At 35.0% G+C, this 15,646-nt stretch overlaps 1 protein-coding gene across 1 annotated transcript in view; it reads left to right on the forward strand.

Annotated features, from left to right (window-relative positions):
* The first annotated feature begins 5,740 nt into the window (after window positions 1–5,740).
* The window catches only part of LOC150082838 (sal-like protein 1), a 137,993-nt gene continuing 128,087 nt past the window's right edge, over window positions 5,741–15,646 (forward strand). The window contains exon 1 of the mRNA XM_090377622.1: window positions 5,741–6,607. Within this exon, the coding sequence (XP_090233748.1) occupies window positions 6,535–6,607 (73 nt within the window). The 5' untranslated portion in view covers window positions 5,741–6,534. The remainder of the gene's footprint in view (window positions 6,608–15,646) is intronic.

The following is a 15,646-nucleotide window of genomic DNA, read 5'->3' on the forward strand; positions in this document are numbered from 1 at the left end:
ATTTTTTCAAATATGATCTGAAAAATGACAACTAAGGTTTAACGCGTCTATATGTAAGGTCTTGCATATGGGGGACAGAAACCCGATGAAAACTTACTGATGTGGAGGGAGTGAAGGGTAATTCGATAAGAAAAATATTTAGGGGTTGCAATATAATCAAATATAAAATTTACTTTGCAGTATACAGGCGGACAGGAAGGCACATAGTGTCCTATTAATAATTAATCGGAACTTTCGCAAGTGGAGAGAATATTATTACTGTTATTATATAAATAAAACACTAGTATCCTGTCTCTCTCTCTCTCTCTCTCTCTATCTCTCTCTCTCTCTCTCTCCTCCGCCTGGGATTGGCTAACTTGAGCTCCCATTGAAGAGGTCTTTAAGAATTCCTCCATTCTCCGACGAGATTCGAACCAAAATCTCTTCAAACAAGTGAGGTGGCGAAGCCACTAAACTGTCACGAAGGACACAAGGAGGGAGAAGGATGTGATTATTCCTTTATATAAAAAATGGCAAGAACGCACTTAGAATATTGTATACAGGTCTGGAGTTTAAAAAAATGCATAGAACTTCTAAAGTTCAAAGACTGCCAAATAGAAAGGCAAGGGGCACTTATCGTTGACTGTAAGAGGAAAGACTTAAGAGAGACTTGATTGAGATATATAAAGCATGAATGGGATGGTAAAATGAATGAGAAAGGTATATTTTCACTGGTAAGACAGACAAACACAAATATAAAATCTTAGGGAGCAATATAACGTTGAATCCCATGAAATCGACCTTTGTACACAAAGGAACCACTGGAATAAGCTGTACAGTTCAATGGGGGGATTGGATGTGATGTTCATGCTTTGGAGGTAGGAAAAGTATGAGTGATTTAGGAATTTTTTTTGGCCGATGCAGAAAAAGTTTGCTTCCTTTGCATCAACGTTTTTCCATTATACATACTTTATAGATATGTACAAGCAGCACATCTAAAAATTTTAAATACATCGGAAGGTTAATTTACATTGGTGGTCAAAAAAGCTAAGGCATAGTCGAGTTAGCACACTTAACCTTTGTAAACCGAACTGAAATAATAAGCATAGATCAAACAGACGCGAATAACACATGCGTGCGTGTGCAAATCATTCCTACAAATAAATCATATGTGGTTTTAAACAGAACAGTATGATAGTGAGCACTCAGTTTAATTCGGCATGGATAACAAGACCGTCTGAGTAAAAGTCCATGTCATGTTTTAATGGTACAGAGATGTACGGTATGAGATGCATTCTATCCTGCCTGTCGTTCTTCATTACAATGGAGAACGACAGGCAGAATACAAGCAGTCCGATTCGAGGCAGAGGTAGCAAGAGTTCTACTTGTTCCTCTTACATGAAGTATCTCTAAAAGTTGTACAAAGGCAACCAAGGGTTATCAGTGGATGACTATATCCAGTTTTAATTATAAGACGACACAGAGAGCTTGTATTGGACTGGACACACCGAAACGTTGTTCCCATTGATAAGTTTACTCCTTCCGATTAAGAAACTTCCAAATTGTGAAGATGGTCATTACCAATTAATAGTTCGATCACACTCGTAAGTACTCCAGGTGAACTGAATCGTAATTAACCGAATGTCAGCACCAATCAGAACAATTACATAATGTTTGCTTGTATTAGATAAACTTTCACCAAAAATGCATTGTGTTTGTTACCAAATGTTAGGGTTCAAGTTGTTAATATTTTCCAGTTCGAATACTGGACAACAGCAGAACATACTATCTCCAATCGAACTGTATCTCGTCAGAGAAGAGATTCTATGCATGATGATTCACGATTAGTATCCATTTCCTCCTATCGCATAGAACAGTCTGCTTTAACTGGTGTCACGAACAAGTCCATTGGACCCGAAAGCAACGGTTCGATGTGTCATTCACTTATTCAGTCTATAGTCTGATTATTGGCATAGACATATACTTATCCTGAGAATCCTGAGAGAGAGAGAAACTTGAAACCAACCCATAAACATCAGGGACGCTATGGTAGAGGCGTTGTGTGGGCAGGTATAACGAGTGCAATGCATGTACAGAGATGTACCTCTTCACGACACTGTGATATTGGATATACATGGATGAAATTCCATCTAATACTCGCTCCCACAGCGCGTAACTGGTAGAGCAACTCAAAGTGAAGATATTTCACGAATGAAGTGGCAACCGAAATCTCAGCCAAAGCCCATTGACCTTATTAGATGCCATGAGGTAAACAAAATGTAAGTAGTCGCCCCCCCCCCACAATAACACTATGCAACAAAATAGTTTGTCTATTTTAAACTGTTTTTTTATATCTATTTCGTGTTCTGAAATCAATGGTGTCATTGGTATTTTTCTAATGTCAATATTTTGACGGCATTTAAAGGTTTTATGTTTTTGAGACATTTATATATATTACATAAGTGTGTATCAACACGGTAATATACAGCTCGTAGTTATTCGTTTAATGACTTTTTTTTGTTTGCAGTTTGCTATGGCTACCAAACAAAAATATAAGTTATCTCCAGACTTGTTAAGCTGTTTGTGGATATTATATAGGTCTGAAGCAGGTTAAACATAACATCGCTGGCACAAAGTTTTCAGTGCATATGAATCCTATTTTTGAATGCCTACGAGAGATCAAGACAACGGTGTGAGGACCTTATTTCTGCTGTGGTACTTGCAGGTCAACGTTTACGGGATGGTTTCTTGGTAGTAATAAGTGTATACTTTTGCTATACCTCGAATATGGACAGAGTTCACAAACCATCATGATGACCTCTTTGTATTATATGATCGATATATCAAAATTTTTAAATTCTACGATTGAAAAACAATATCCCACCAGTGCATACTAACATACTATCCCCTATTGCTCCGGTGCCTCACAATTAACTGAATCCAGCTTCCAGAGAAGAGCCTTCAAAATTGCATGATGAATCTGAGTAACAGCACAATTGGGATTACACCTCAGGAGCACGTTCAAATAAAGCGCATTTCCCTCGTCAGTAAGAATTGAATGAACTTAGTGCAAATGAGAGACTTAGGTCACACCAAATACAATGCAGAGCTCCTGACATCTCGTCTAAAAGAGTGAAATTTATTGGACTATAGCTGCAAGACTTCTACGTACATAAAAAGGCGTACCACATTGATTTGGTTAGTCTTTATGAAGAAATTGGCATTAGGCAGAATTCAGAAGAGGGATCTTTTCATACACACCTCAAGTAGAAGTTTTAAAGCTGTGTGTGTGTGTGTGTGTTGTTTCGCAATATACACCCATCGATCTCTGTTGCGCACTTTTTTCATATTAAAGAAGACTTTGGAAAATGTGAAGCACTCGTATATCAAAGATCAAGTATGATCAGTATAAATAGGATGTCCGAGAGAGGGTCAAGGTGCTTGTATTTTTTCTGGGATTGCAAATAATTTCAGTAAGTTCCCTTCCTTTCTTTGTCTCCTGGGCAGTAGAGTATAGATTAGCACTACAGGGATGGTCTGCCATAATAACTGAGTGGAAGACTGGCGGACACAGTGTGATAAACAATCCCTTGGGTTGCAAGGAACAAAGTTTTCTTTCACCACTGCATATCACGCTGGGACTGGTCAAACAATTTGTTGATGCAACTGATCCTCGATGTGGCACCTTCAAAAATATACAATCTGTGATTCTAAACTTTCCTGATGCAAAAGTGAAAAGCAGCATATTTATTGCTCCACAAATTAAACAGATGTTAGCTTTACAAGAAATGAAAGAAAAAATGGCTAACATTGAGCGAATTGCCTGGCAGTCGCTTCATCTTTTAGTGATTGACTTGTAATTTTTACCATTAACATTAACGGTGAAAATCACATAAAACTAGTTGGCAAGTTGATTGAAAATCAGCAAACAATATTATAGAGTGTCAATAAAACTTTCACTGTCACCATCGATATTTTTCAGACCAAATCGGGACGATATTAGGGAAGAGCATGGAGACATTTCAATGCAAAAGCGTCAAAAAAATGGGATGAAGCTATGATGAACGACTATATCTGGATTTTAGTTCGGGATGATCACGCTGACAACAAAAGACAAAGACGTTCAAATGTTTTTTTTTTTTTTTTTTTCGATTAACCCGAGGACAGTTTCAACTTTTTAATCTAAATTTTTGTTGTTGTTTACTTGTAGCAAAAGTTAATAGATATCAGATTTATTAACTTTGTTAACAAAGCTGATATAGTATTAGATTTACTTTACTTTGATTTCTAGGAAAACCATTGATGCTATGTAAAGATTAAGGCCATATTTGGAATCAGCATACCTAAGTTCATATAAAAACACCAAGAAGTACTAATAAACAGAACCGCTCCCCTCTGAAAGTTTATTACATTGTGTATTCTTACATAATTCACAAACTGCTGTCCTGGAAGAGTGAGCCTTAACAGTACTAAGAAGCCTCTTGAACAATTACGAAACAGCATGAGAGCCACTTGTAAGTGATGCCTGGTTTGCAGGGATCCAAGCTCATATGACTGCTAAATGCAGTAACCGCGTTACCGTATTTAGCAGTCATATGAGCTCGAACAACTCTCAACTCAAGGGCGTGTGCTACTGCACTCCCCATTTTCAGGTTCACATAAGGTAATTTACATATTTCACAAATAACACGCTTTACCCATAAGTTCCCACATGGTATTATTGTTCTGAATCATAACATAATGTAATCCCATACCGAATTTCATTGATTTGTATCAATTATTTATAAATTAGTTATGATTTAAATACTTTCGACACCAGTGCACTTTTCTTTCTTATATGAGCCATAGTATGAGTTTTTTTTTATTTAATTGTCCCCCCACTCCACCTCTTCTCCGATCAAAATACTGTATTACATTTGAAGTTTCTCGAAGCTTTCGGATATAGAATAAAATCAAGAGCAATTCTAAAAATTCTCATTGGTTTCGGTAAGTTATAAATACTTTATAGAATATTTTTATTTATATTTTAGATCCTTATATATATATATATATATATAAAATATTATTATATAAATATATAATATCTATAGCCTTTCTTAGGTCCTTTCTGATAGTTCTGTGCTTGTTAATCGGTCTCAAGAGCAGCTCGCCCTACCATCATCTCCCCTTGCAGTTCGACGTTTTTAAAATATGGCAACCAACTTTTAAAGCATCTAAGAGACAACATACAGAAGCGCATATTAGAATGTGACAATTAAAGCTGATTACTGAGGAAATCAACAGATATCTCCGCATAAATTAAAAATAAATGATGGTATTGAAATAGTTTACATTATGTTTATAGCTTAAAAGCTGATGCAGCAAAGTAAGAGCAAACAAAATTCTTGTGTTGGTTAAACTGACAATTTGCCTTGTATGAAACTTGAAATTATTGCTACCGCGTGCTCAGTAGCCACCTCCCATCTGTCAACAGGCAGCCTTTCATATTCTCACATCATCCGCTGCCACTTATCTGGTGCGCGCGCGCGCGAACAGTGTGGCTTATGTATTTACCCAATGGTAGACCGATTAGAATAGAGCGCCACCAAGTAACGCAAGTCTGCCGCAAAAGGTGATTGTACAACCTGTCTGGTCAACTGCAAGGCGGGACTCGGTGGCTTGCGTAATACTCACACCTTACCACAGTAAGTAATGTTAACGGATTGGACATTACTAGGTTTTTCAGGCGGCGCTTTTTCTCTTCCCCTTCTCCCAAAGTGATGCACACATCCGAATGTCTGACATTATTCCACGGCGGTGATTTTTTCCCAGTTTCGTGGGAAAACGTTTCCAACTGTAGTCATCTCACGATGAAAGATGGACTCTACTTAATTATCGAATCCCGTCGCTCAAGATGAAGGCAGCTACAAAGCCAAGTTCGCAACTTCCCCACATTTGTTACTTCGCTTGAAGAGAAGCCGGAGACAGAAAGGTCATCAAGTAAACGCATGCAGACTCTTTCTCCCTTGTCCAGACGCTATCGGTGCTTAGTGCCAGCCAAGAACCCCCCACCTCTAGCACCCTCAAACGGCGGGCATCGGTACGAGAGAAAGAGAGACAGAGAGGGGAGAGAGACGAGAGAGAGAGAAGATTGTGCTCATATTTGCGCAGCCCGCTCATTTGTCGCCAGCCAGCCGAGCTTCGTGTGTATGTGTGTGTCATTTGTTAGCTGAAGGGCACAGTAGCAACTCGTGTACCGAAGTGATGGTAAGGTGCACGCGCTTCAGTCACTGGCGGCGGGTCCAAGTAGATAGGGCGTCCCCGGCGTATTGCATCGCCCCGTCAAGTCGCTTGTGTCGGTCAGCATTCAAGTTGCAAAAATTTAATGGATGTCTCAAGATCGAGAGGACATAAATGAAGCTCGCGCCAATAGAAAGCGTCCGCTCACTCTGATTATGATAATAGAAAACATTATTGATAATCATAATTGTGACATGCGCAGTAGACTGCCGAGTGTCAATTAGAGTTTTGCCATCCCTTGACTTTGTCATTTTAGTTGGCGAGGGGTCCCTGAGTATGTCACGAAGGAAACAGACCCGCCCTCAGCATATCGAGACGGCTGAAGAAGTAGCCAGCATCTTGGAAAATGGTAAGTACCTTCTCATTCTTTGCATCTCTCGTAGCCCAAGAGTTTCTCTTTATCTAAGCAGGAGGGGTGTAATGAAGTATACAATATTGAGGGACGATTCAAGTTTACAAAAGCGAGCTCGCAACGTATATTTATTATAGAATATGATATACAATTAGCAAAGTAAAGTACTACACATTCAGTATCATAAAGTTTCTCTTTGACCATCCTTCTCTATGCAATGCTATGCAATTTCTAAGAACAAAATAGAAATTCTCTAGCAGATTTTCAACCAAATACATGAGTCGTATGGTATCCCCGAACGGAATACTATAAATACAATACTTAACACTCCTCTATTAATAATGCGGAACATGATCTTGTTTCCTTCTTGATTCTGGTTATTACATGATCCGCTCCATCGGAGACACCGGACTCCGAAAAACTGACATCGAAAAGCATTTAAAATGAAACTTGTCCAAAACGATATTCTTAACTAAAAGAGTTTACAAAATGGTTGACAAGGAATTTCGGATGCAATCGCTATTTATGGATCAAGTTCATTGAACTCTGTGGCATCGGAAGTACAATCCAGTCCTAACCATTAACCGAATGCGATTTTGGATGCATCAAAACAAGCACTACAAAAGAATATCGTGTGCTAGTACACGAACTTCATAAAAGTACTACAACTTCGTTACTCTGAACTGTTTTATATCCTGGACAAAAATTTGTATCCTTTATGTTGGGCATAAAGTCGCTGAATACAGCGTATAATTCAGTCGGTATCCTTAAAACAACTGCACATATATATTTATTTTATTTTATTTTATGATTTGCATGTATTACATCCGCTTCAAATAATTACTGGTTACTTCTGTGAATTTCAAAAGCCATAGTAGTTATTTCTTATAGAGACTGCAATCTTTCAACTATATGATCCCCCCCCCCCCCTCGAAGTGCGGAAGTTAACTAATAAAAGAAGTATTTCAATAGGATGGGCTTAAAATACAGATTATATTAGCTTTGACAGTAAACAACAAATATCATATAATCGACTCTATTATGTATCTCATATAAGCATATCTAAAAATAAAGACTTCCCCCCCCCCGCGCGTATTGCTTCATCCTTCGGAGGGGGGGAGCGAAGAGCATTAACAGCGCATTGTACATAATACTCATGTTGTCCAGTAGCCAAGTATATTTACGATATTCGTAAAAAATAAGTTGAAAAGGAATATATACGTTCATTAATAAAAACAAAAACAATCAAAAGCCGACCATCCAATTAATAACAGTAATAAAATGGAGATAATCTTTTCCTTTCAAATATATTCCATTTACTTTTATGAAATAATATGAAAATAATGAAACACTACTCAATAAGTAACCCTTAGAGAGCTAGAACTATTTAGTATTAGTATTACTATTATTTTTAAATTCAAGTAAAAAAGCAAAAGCAACAAATACATTAAATACTTCACAAGAAACTTATTGATTACAAATACGAAAACTTTCCCTTCTATATTTCAAATAAATACAGTATATATAACTGCATAAACTTTTGTACTCACCTTAAAGCAAGAAATACATTAAAATCTTATAAACAAAAATATAAAGACGTTTTCAGGCATTAATAACAAAAATAAATTTGTCTTGTATTAGAAAATACAAATGTAAATACTTCGCGAGAAATCTGTTGATTGCAAATAAGAAAACTTTCCCTTCCATATTTAATAAATATATATACATAAGTATTTACATAAACTTTTGTACTTATAGTAAAGCATTTTCATCATACATCACACGAAGTTTTGCTATCGCACAGAGGGTGCTATTTTGCATAAACAAATACAGAAATTTGTCTTTAAAGAAATTCAGCAATATCAGTTAATTGAAGCGAAATAATAATCAAGCACATATCATATAAATGTAATGTTTTTTTTTATACATATTATCTTTATATGGCTAACAACATAACGGGTAAAAATTGATTTCAGTCAAATAAAGTCAAGATAATCAAGTAGCACGGTTTTCGGCTAATAGGATAAAGTAATTTATACATGATAAAGTAATTTGTATAATATTGTTAACAGCAATCTAAGTTACTATGTATAAGCTTCTTTGCTGTGTTAAAAAAGGAGGAAAATTCTAAATTACGTACGCATACGATACGAATTTAATATTTTATTAATTCAGTACTACTTTAATTATTACACAGATATTACTTATTCTCGAAAAGCTCTGAAGGAATGTCTCTTATCACTGAAAAAAAGAAGCAGAAGGGAAAAAAATCTGTATAAAGTAATGTAATTATAATGTACTCTTGTTTCTTGTTGCCATTACAAACGCAAAACATTGCCTAGATCTTTTCCGTGTTTTTCACGCATTGCGTGCAGTTAGAAATAATGCATATTTATACTCCATAAACATATAATACAACGAATAGGTTCTTTAATAAACTATCTTATAATTATTCTAAAATTACCTGTTAAAATTTTCTAACGAAGAGACACGACATCCTATTTCGCTAACTTCTTGTTCACATAGATGCCGCAGACGATCTGCTCTATAAATAATTGCCGCCAGTGCGCGCTGCTGACTGCAAACTCGTAAGTAAACAAGTGGCATATTTGCTAAATAATATTTAAAATCTAATTTATTAAAATATTAATTACATTTAATGTTTTAACTTTGCTTTATTTTATTATATTTTGGAATTATTTAAGATAGAGGACATAAAAAAATGAAGTTAAATAAGAAATATATAGCAGTAATATTTGAAAATAATAAATTTAAAAAATGCAGTACGTTAACGCTTAATTACGTAACTGAGTAATAATAATTCATAATTAATAATTATTTAATAATCGTTGTAAAATTTGGAATTATCTAATAATAAGTTTATTATTATGTAATATTTGTAAATTTGTATTTCATTCAGATTAGCAAATTCTAGACATACATGACGGTATAGCAAATTCTTAAAATTAAGAAAATACAAAGGTTTTGATAATTTCAAATCTTTAAGACAAGCACTTATCGAAATTTCGAATTTTCTTGCGTCTCATTTTTATTTTATTTTTTACTGTGGTCTTTTGAAGGGTAAACTTTAAAAAAAAACTCACAGGAGGCCAATAGCAGAATACTTTTTTATTTATTGCTTATTGCACATTCTTTTCTTTTCTACTTCTAAAACATACGCATATTCATAGAAGGTATAAATTAATACTGTGCTCGAATAACAGTCAGTATAGATTGATCTTAACGCATACTCCATATTTTCGTCATTCTAATTTTCCAAAACAGATTTATTCGATTTTTATTTACTAACTCTGTAGGGTGTTAGGACTCTGTTCAGTCATTTCAAAATATTAGTTGGTTTTGCTTGCCGAATTGTCAAAAATACTATAACCATACAAGAATATTAGTAATCTTTTATTCTTGCCATAATGATGAAATGGGTATTACGAATTAGTTGATCCTATTTTTTTAATACCTTTTGGCAACCTTTTTTACTCCTAATATCTCCGCTTTTTATCCCGGAAATAGGTACTAAAAACTGTTAGCTTCCAGGTATTTCAGGAATTGAACCTATTAATAGTACGCGACTTTTATTCAAACAAAAGCTGCTGTAGCGATAATAAAATACTATATATTGAACAAACTGATATTATTTCATTTAAAATATGTAATGAATTAGGGACCTATATTAAATTTATGTGATTTATTAAACATGGGCTACGAAGAAAGTTATATCAAAACCTAAACTGCCCGGCCAGAAATATTGAATATACACCACAGTAAAATTCAACTTTAGTAATGAAAACAGCACAGTAGCTCTGTGGAGAAAGACGAAAGGCAAAAGTCTATACAGATGCGAAATTTTTGGTATTAGTGCAGAAAGCTGATAAAAATGTGATTTTATAACTGACTTTTCATCGGCCTGTCTGAAAGAATATGGATAATCCATCTAGATGATGCGTGTAAAAGATGGCTTTTTTGGTTCAGGTAGACAAGGGTATTTGTAACCTAATACGCGTCGCGAGCACAGCGACAGCAGCAGCGCTACGGGGTGAATGGCTAGACTAGTGGTTTCAACTGGGGTGCCGCGGCATCTTAGGATGCCGCAACAACATTCCAGGGGTGCCATGTATTTTGGGTTTAAGTTACTTAAACTTATTATTTTTTAAATTTTATAAGTTTATTTCATTATAAAAAGGTGTACAGTATCTTTTTAATTTTGTGGTGATCTATAATTGATGTTTACTTAGTACCTCTATATAAAGAATAAAATTATTATATACTCTATATATATAATTTGTATTATTAAATGTAATTTTTATAATTATATTATTGTAATAACTATCATATAACATATATATTTACTATTATATACACACACAGAGAGAATCGGATCCAACAAGCAGAAAATTGAGTAGGGGTGCCGCAAAACAAAATAAATTACTTAGGGGTGCCGTTATTAAAAAAAAGGTTGAAAACCACTGGGCTAGACAGACCTTCAGTGAGTAACTTGCATTTTATTCTGTTCGCAACTTTTTTTTTTTTTTTATAAATAAAAAAAGCAAAGATTGCCACAAGCTAACAACTATTACAACAGATAAACTCGTAAGCGGCATGAGATTGCGAAAAAGTTGCCTCCAAGCCAAAATCATCTTTCTACTCTGCAGCGATATTGGCAACTTTGTCTGTTGACTACATTTGCTATTATTGCCTTTTCATCATATTCTCTTTCCAAATTATTTCAGTTTCAATTAAGAAGCATGGCGCTCATTCAAGAGAAAGGAGTTTCATTCCAATTTTGAATGGTGTAGAGTGCTAGGGCTCTACACTATTTAGTTGTGCTCTGAAATAAATAATATTTCCTCATATTATTTCCGACCGCAAATCATAATAACAGCGAAAGTTTCATCACTGTATATCTTAGTGTTTAAATGAGTCGACGTTGAAGTATATCAACTTTAGTTTACAAAAATACACAGTTTTATGTGACGCAGATTGTCAAGGATGCGGTTGCGAATAAAGAAAGTAATATCAAAACCTAAACTGCTGGGCCAGAAATACTGAATATATACCACAGTAAAAATCACAATAAACCTATTGTGATTAACTAACCCCCAACTTTAGTAATGATAACAGCACAGCAGCTCTGTTTGCAGATGCGGTGAGGTTTCAAATCCAACCTTGGGTTATTCCTACTGATTTCTAGTAATGAGTGGCAGATCTTTCAATGCTTCATGTATCTAAATGAATGATAAAATTATTATTATGCGCTCTCAGATAATTGTAATGATGCCTTAATACCAAGCACATTAATTGACATCTTAGCTTTGACATCGAAGCTTAATTTTGTTTAGCAGATGAAATTAAATGACGTGATCGGACCGACTATACTCTTATGCTTAGAAACCTGGTATTTTTAAGAATGGAGTCTTAATACATTAAACTGTTATCTGTTAGCACTACTAATTTTTTTTTCATGCACTTTTTATCTGCTCTTGAAATTAATAAGGTGCGAATATTCCTTAGCGTGATATGTAATCATGACAAACATTTTTAGTCCTCACCATACATTTTATTTGAATATATTAGCAGTAAGTTGATCGAAACTGAAGACAAATAAGCTTTGCTAATCGCTAACTTTTCGTTAAACGTCAAATAATGTAAACGATCAGATACATGTGACAATTTTTCCCTCAAAATATTGGTGTCAAACCTTCAAGTCGACGTAAAGAGAGAGAGAGAGAGAGAGAGAGAGAGAGAGACATGCCGCCTTGGTCGACTTTTTCTAGATTCATTTCCGGTTTTGGTCAGCGCCGCTAGAATATCACATGTTCGAATAATGTGTCATTGAAATCCTATAGTAAGAAACCGAACTTTTTGTTCTTGTGAAATTTCTAACCGGATCTCCTTGACGCTCAAAGGATTTCTCGGTGGATTTGGCAATTCGAGCACTGTTACATCACAATTATACCTGCTTATATTTTAACAAATATCTCTATTAATGAGTCGTCATTAACAGCGATAATAATTAAAATATATAATTTATTATTCAGATTTAGTTAAAACGTATGACGAGTTTTACCTAATGATAAAACTATTCATCAGCATGTCTTGGTATTCTGTAGTTTACAACCATAAACCATCTACAGTTCTCCACTGTAGGCAGAATACCAAATTTAGTTACATGCTTTCTCCCATTTAAGTATTGGGTGTGAAATTGTAAAAAGCGTGCGATTGTAAATGCCAAGGTGCTATCCTGTAATGTTTACTTAATTTTTTTTTTTTCAGATCCAATCTCGCTCATGTCGTAAAATCAATTTGGTAAAAACACAAAATAAAATAAAAATTTTTATTTATGTGTTACAACAAGGACAAAAAAATTGTCATATCAGGCAGACCCAAGGGCTATCTTACCTGCCCATGTGTGTTATGTCCATAAATTGCATGTGTTGTCTGTTCGATTTGCAAGTTTTGCTGGACAAATAAACCCGAATTTCCTGGGGATGGGTACCTTGCTGTTCACACCTGAGAACGACTAACTCAGCCATGGAGTGAAAGAGCACATAAAAGTTCCTCACGTGATTGACAGGATTCGAATCCGGCTTTTCTGATCATGTGATCGTCCTGGAGTATAAACAGAAAAATTATTTATTTATTTATTTTTCCATCCGGTGTGGGAGGACAGTGATTATAACCACCGTGCTACCAACATTTATTACAAGAACAGAAAGGACATAATTTCTTTGAAGGTCTTGAGAAGGATCATCAAGCTCTGTAATTCAGTTGAAAATTTAAGCTACAGTTGGAAGCTGTAAACAGTTAATATTTTTAAACCAGAGATTTCCCAGACCATTTGACAAGTTTCTTCTTGCAGTTTAAATCATCACTGGCTTGTAAAACGATAAACTAAGGATTGATGCAGATCAGTGCCACTCATCAATGAGATAATAACAACCATCCACTCATCAGTATGGAGGAACCTCATTAGAGATAAATAACATTGTTTCTACGACTAACCCCACTTACAAAGATTTGTCCTTTCTACAGAATTTTGTCTTTTTCAGCGCTATCTGTAATAACTGGGCCAAAGCTTTGAATTCACTTGAGCCGTTGGCATCCATTCAGCTGAAAGAATAAATGATTCTCAATAATCCACTGGCTCTGTCTTGAACTAGCATGAAATATTATGCTGAAAATCTAGAATAGAATGAATTTCAATGTATCATAGAGCAGAAAACGCAGTATTTTAATGACTAACAAAATATTCACAAAGAAGGAAGAAAACAGACAGAAAATAACGTTAATTAGCAATTAAATTATTTCCTTTAAGCCAAAAGCATCGCATCGACTTGCATATCAACTAAACTTTTTTTTTTTTTTTAGATTTTTAATAATTCGAGTTCTTCAGTATTTAGCACGATTTCGTATTATGCATCTTTAGCTTTTCAGCAACCAAATATCAGAAAGTTCAAATCTTTCGAATGTCTAACGAAAGTGGTGAGCTTGTACTCTGAGTTATATTATATCATCTTGTTGTTGGAGGTGTCTGAGTTATACGATATCATAATAAATAATAATCTACAAATTAAATAATCTCCAATTACTTTTGAACCACTCTTTTTAGATTCAATTTATGAATTTAGGTAGTTTACCGACATTTTCGTCTTGATAATTCGTTTTGAACAGTTGCGATTTTGCAAATCGTCACACTATCACTGACTGTAGAGGTCTGCTGCTATTTGATGGTCTTACGTTAGCATTTGTTCTAAAAGTATTGCCAGTCATTAAGCTGATTCGATATGGTGACTGATATAATTACATAACAGCCATAATTTCAATTTTATTTTAATTCACAAGCTATTTTCTTTGGAAAAATTACGCCTAGCTTTTTTAAAACCTTGTACATCCACTTTGCAGAAAACATAAGACCACTATATGTAACCGAAATGGGGGGAAGGACATAGTGGTGCCTAAATTACACCAAACCCTTCATTAACACCTATGTTTTATTGTGCCAACATAGATCTGTTATGAATATTTCTTTTCACTGCAGGTGTACATTATGTATTTCCCTCGAATAACGCAGGCATGAAAGCTTACAAGATGGAATGAATCATGTATCTTCTGAACGTTACATTATTCTATATATAAATTGATAACGCAGTAGTAGTCTGTATACGTATAAACTACTCTTGCTTTATTGTTGGTTTCGATCTCCTAACCTGTCCTATAGGAAACTAAAAAGGAGGCTAATCATCTTGTTTCTCCTCTTGTAATCGGTGGCAAGTTTAAACTGTGATATCGCTGTACGTGTACCCTTTTCTTGTTATAGGGAACTGTTTGGGTTTTGATCAGCGTACTCTTTTCTGAACTATTCGGCAGCTATAGATAGTAATTTTAGTTTTTATTTCTACTTTATCATATTTTTTTAAAAATCCATTTGGCTTCAGTGTATTTACTGTATATTCTTATCTAAGCCTAGTTTTTTTTTTTTTTTTTTTTTTAAACCCCAAACACGAGAGGTGTTAGAACCTATAGTACTTAGTACCGTGTTTGGGTTGGAGGTTGAGAAGACGAAAGAAGATATTTGTTGACATTGGACTTGAACTTCTGTAGATTGTAATTTTCAGGAAATACATATGAAGGAAGGTTGTTCCAGAAAACGGCAGTTGAATGAATAAATGAGGAAGATGAAAAGTTGGTTCTGTGGGTTTGAAGTTGGACAGTAAATGGATGTTGACTGGTGGCGGCACGTGTTCGGACTGTTTTGAAAGAGAGAGCGGGAAATCTAGAAGCCAATTCAGAAGAGCAGTGCCCATGGAAGTATCTGCAGAAGAAACAATATGTCTATGAGACACTGAGTGGAGTAAATGACGTATAATGTGATAATCTATCATGCGAATTTCGAAGTTGACTTGAGAGATTATCGCATGACCGTCACTGAGTAATTTTCTCGCTATAAGAAATTCAAACCATAGTCATGCTACGAATTGACAGACAACAATATTCTTCCTTAAAGAGTAACCGTAGCAGCTA

Source organism: Mastigoproctus giganteus, chromosome 7 (genome assembly GCF_048544385.1).
Source record: "Mastigoproctus giganteus isolate SK-2022 chromosome 7, ASM4854438v1, whole genome shotgun sequence".
NCBI classification, from domain to species: domain Eukaryota; kingdom Metazoa; phylum Arthropoda; class Arachnida; order Uropygi; family Thelyphonidae; genus Mastigoproctus; species Mastigoproctus giganteus.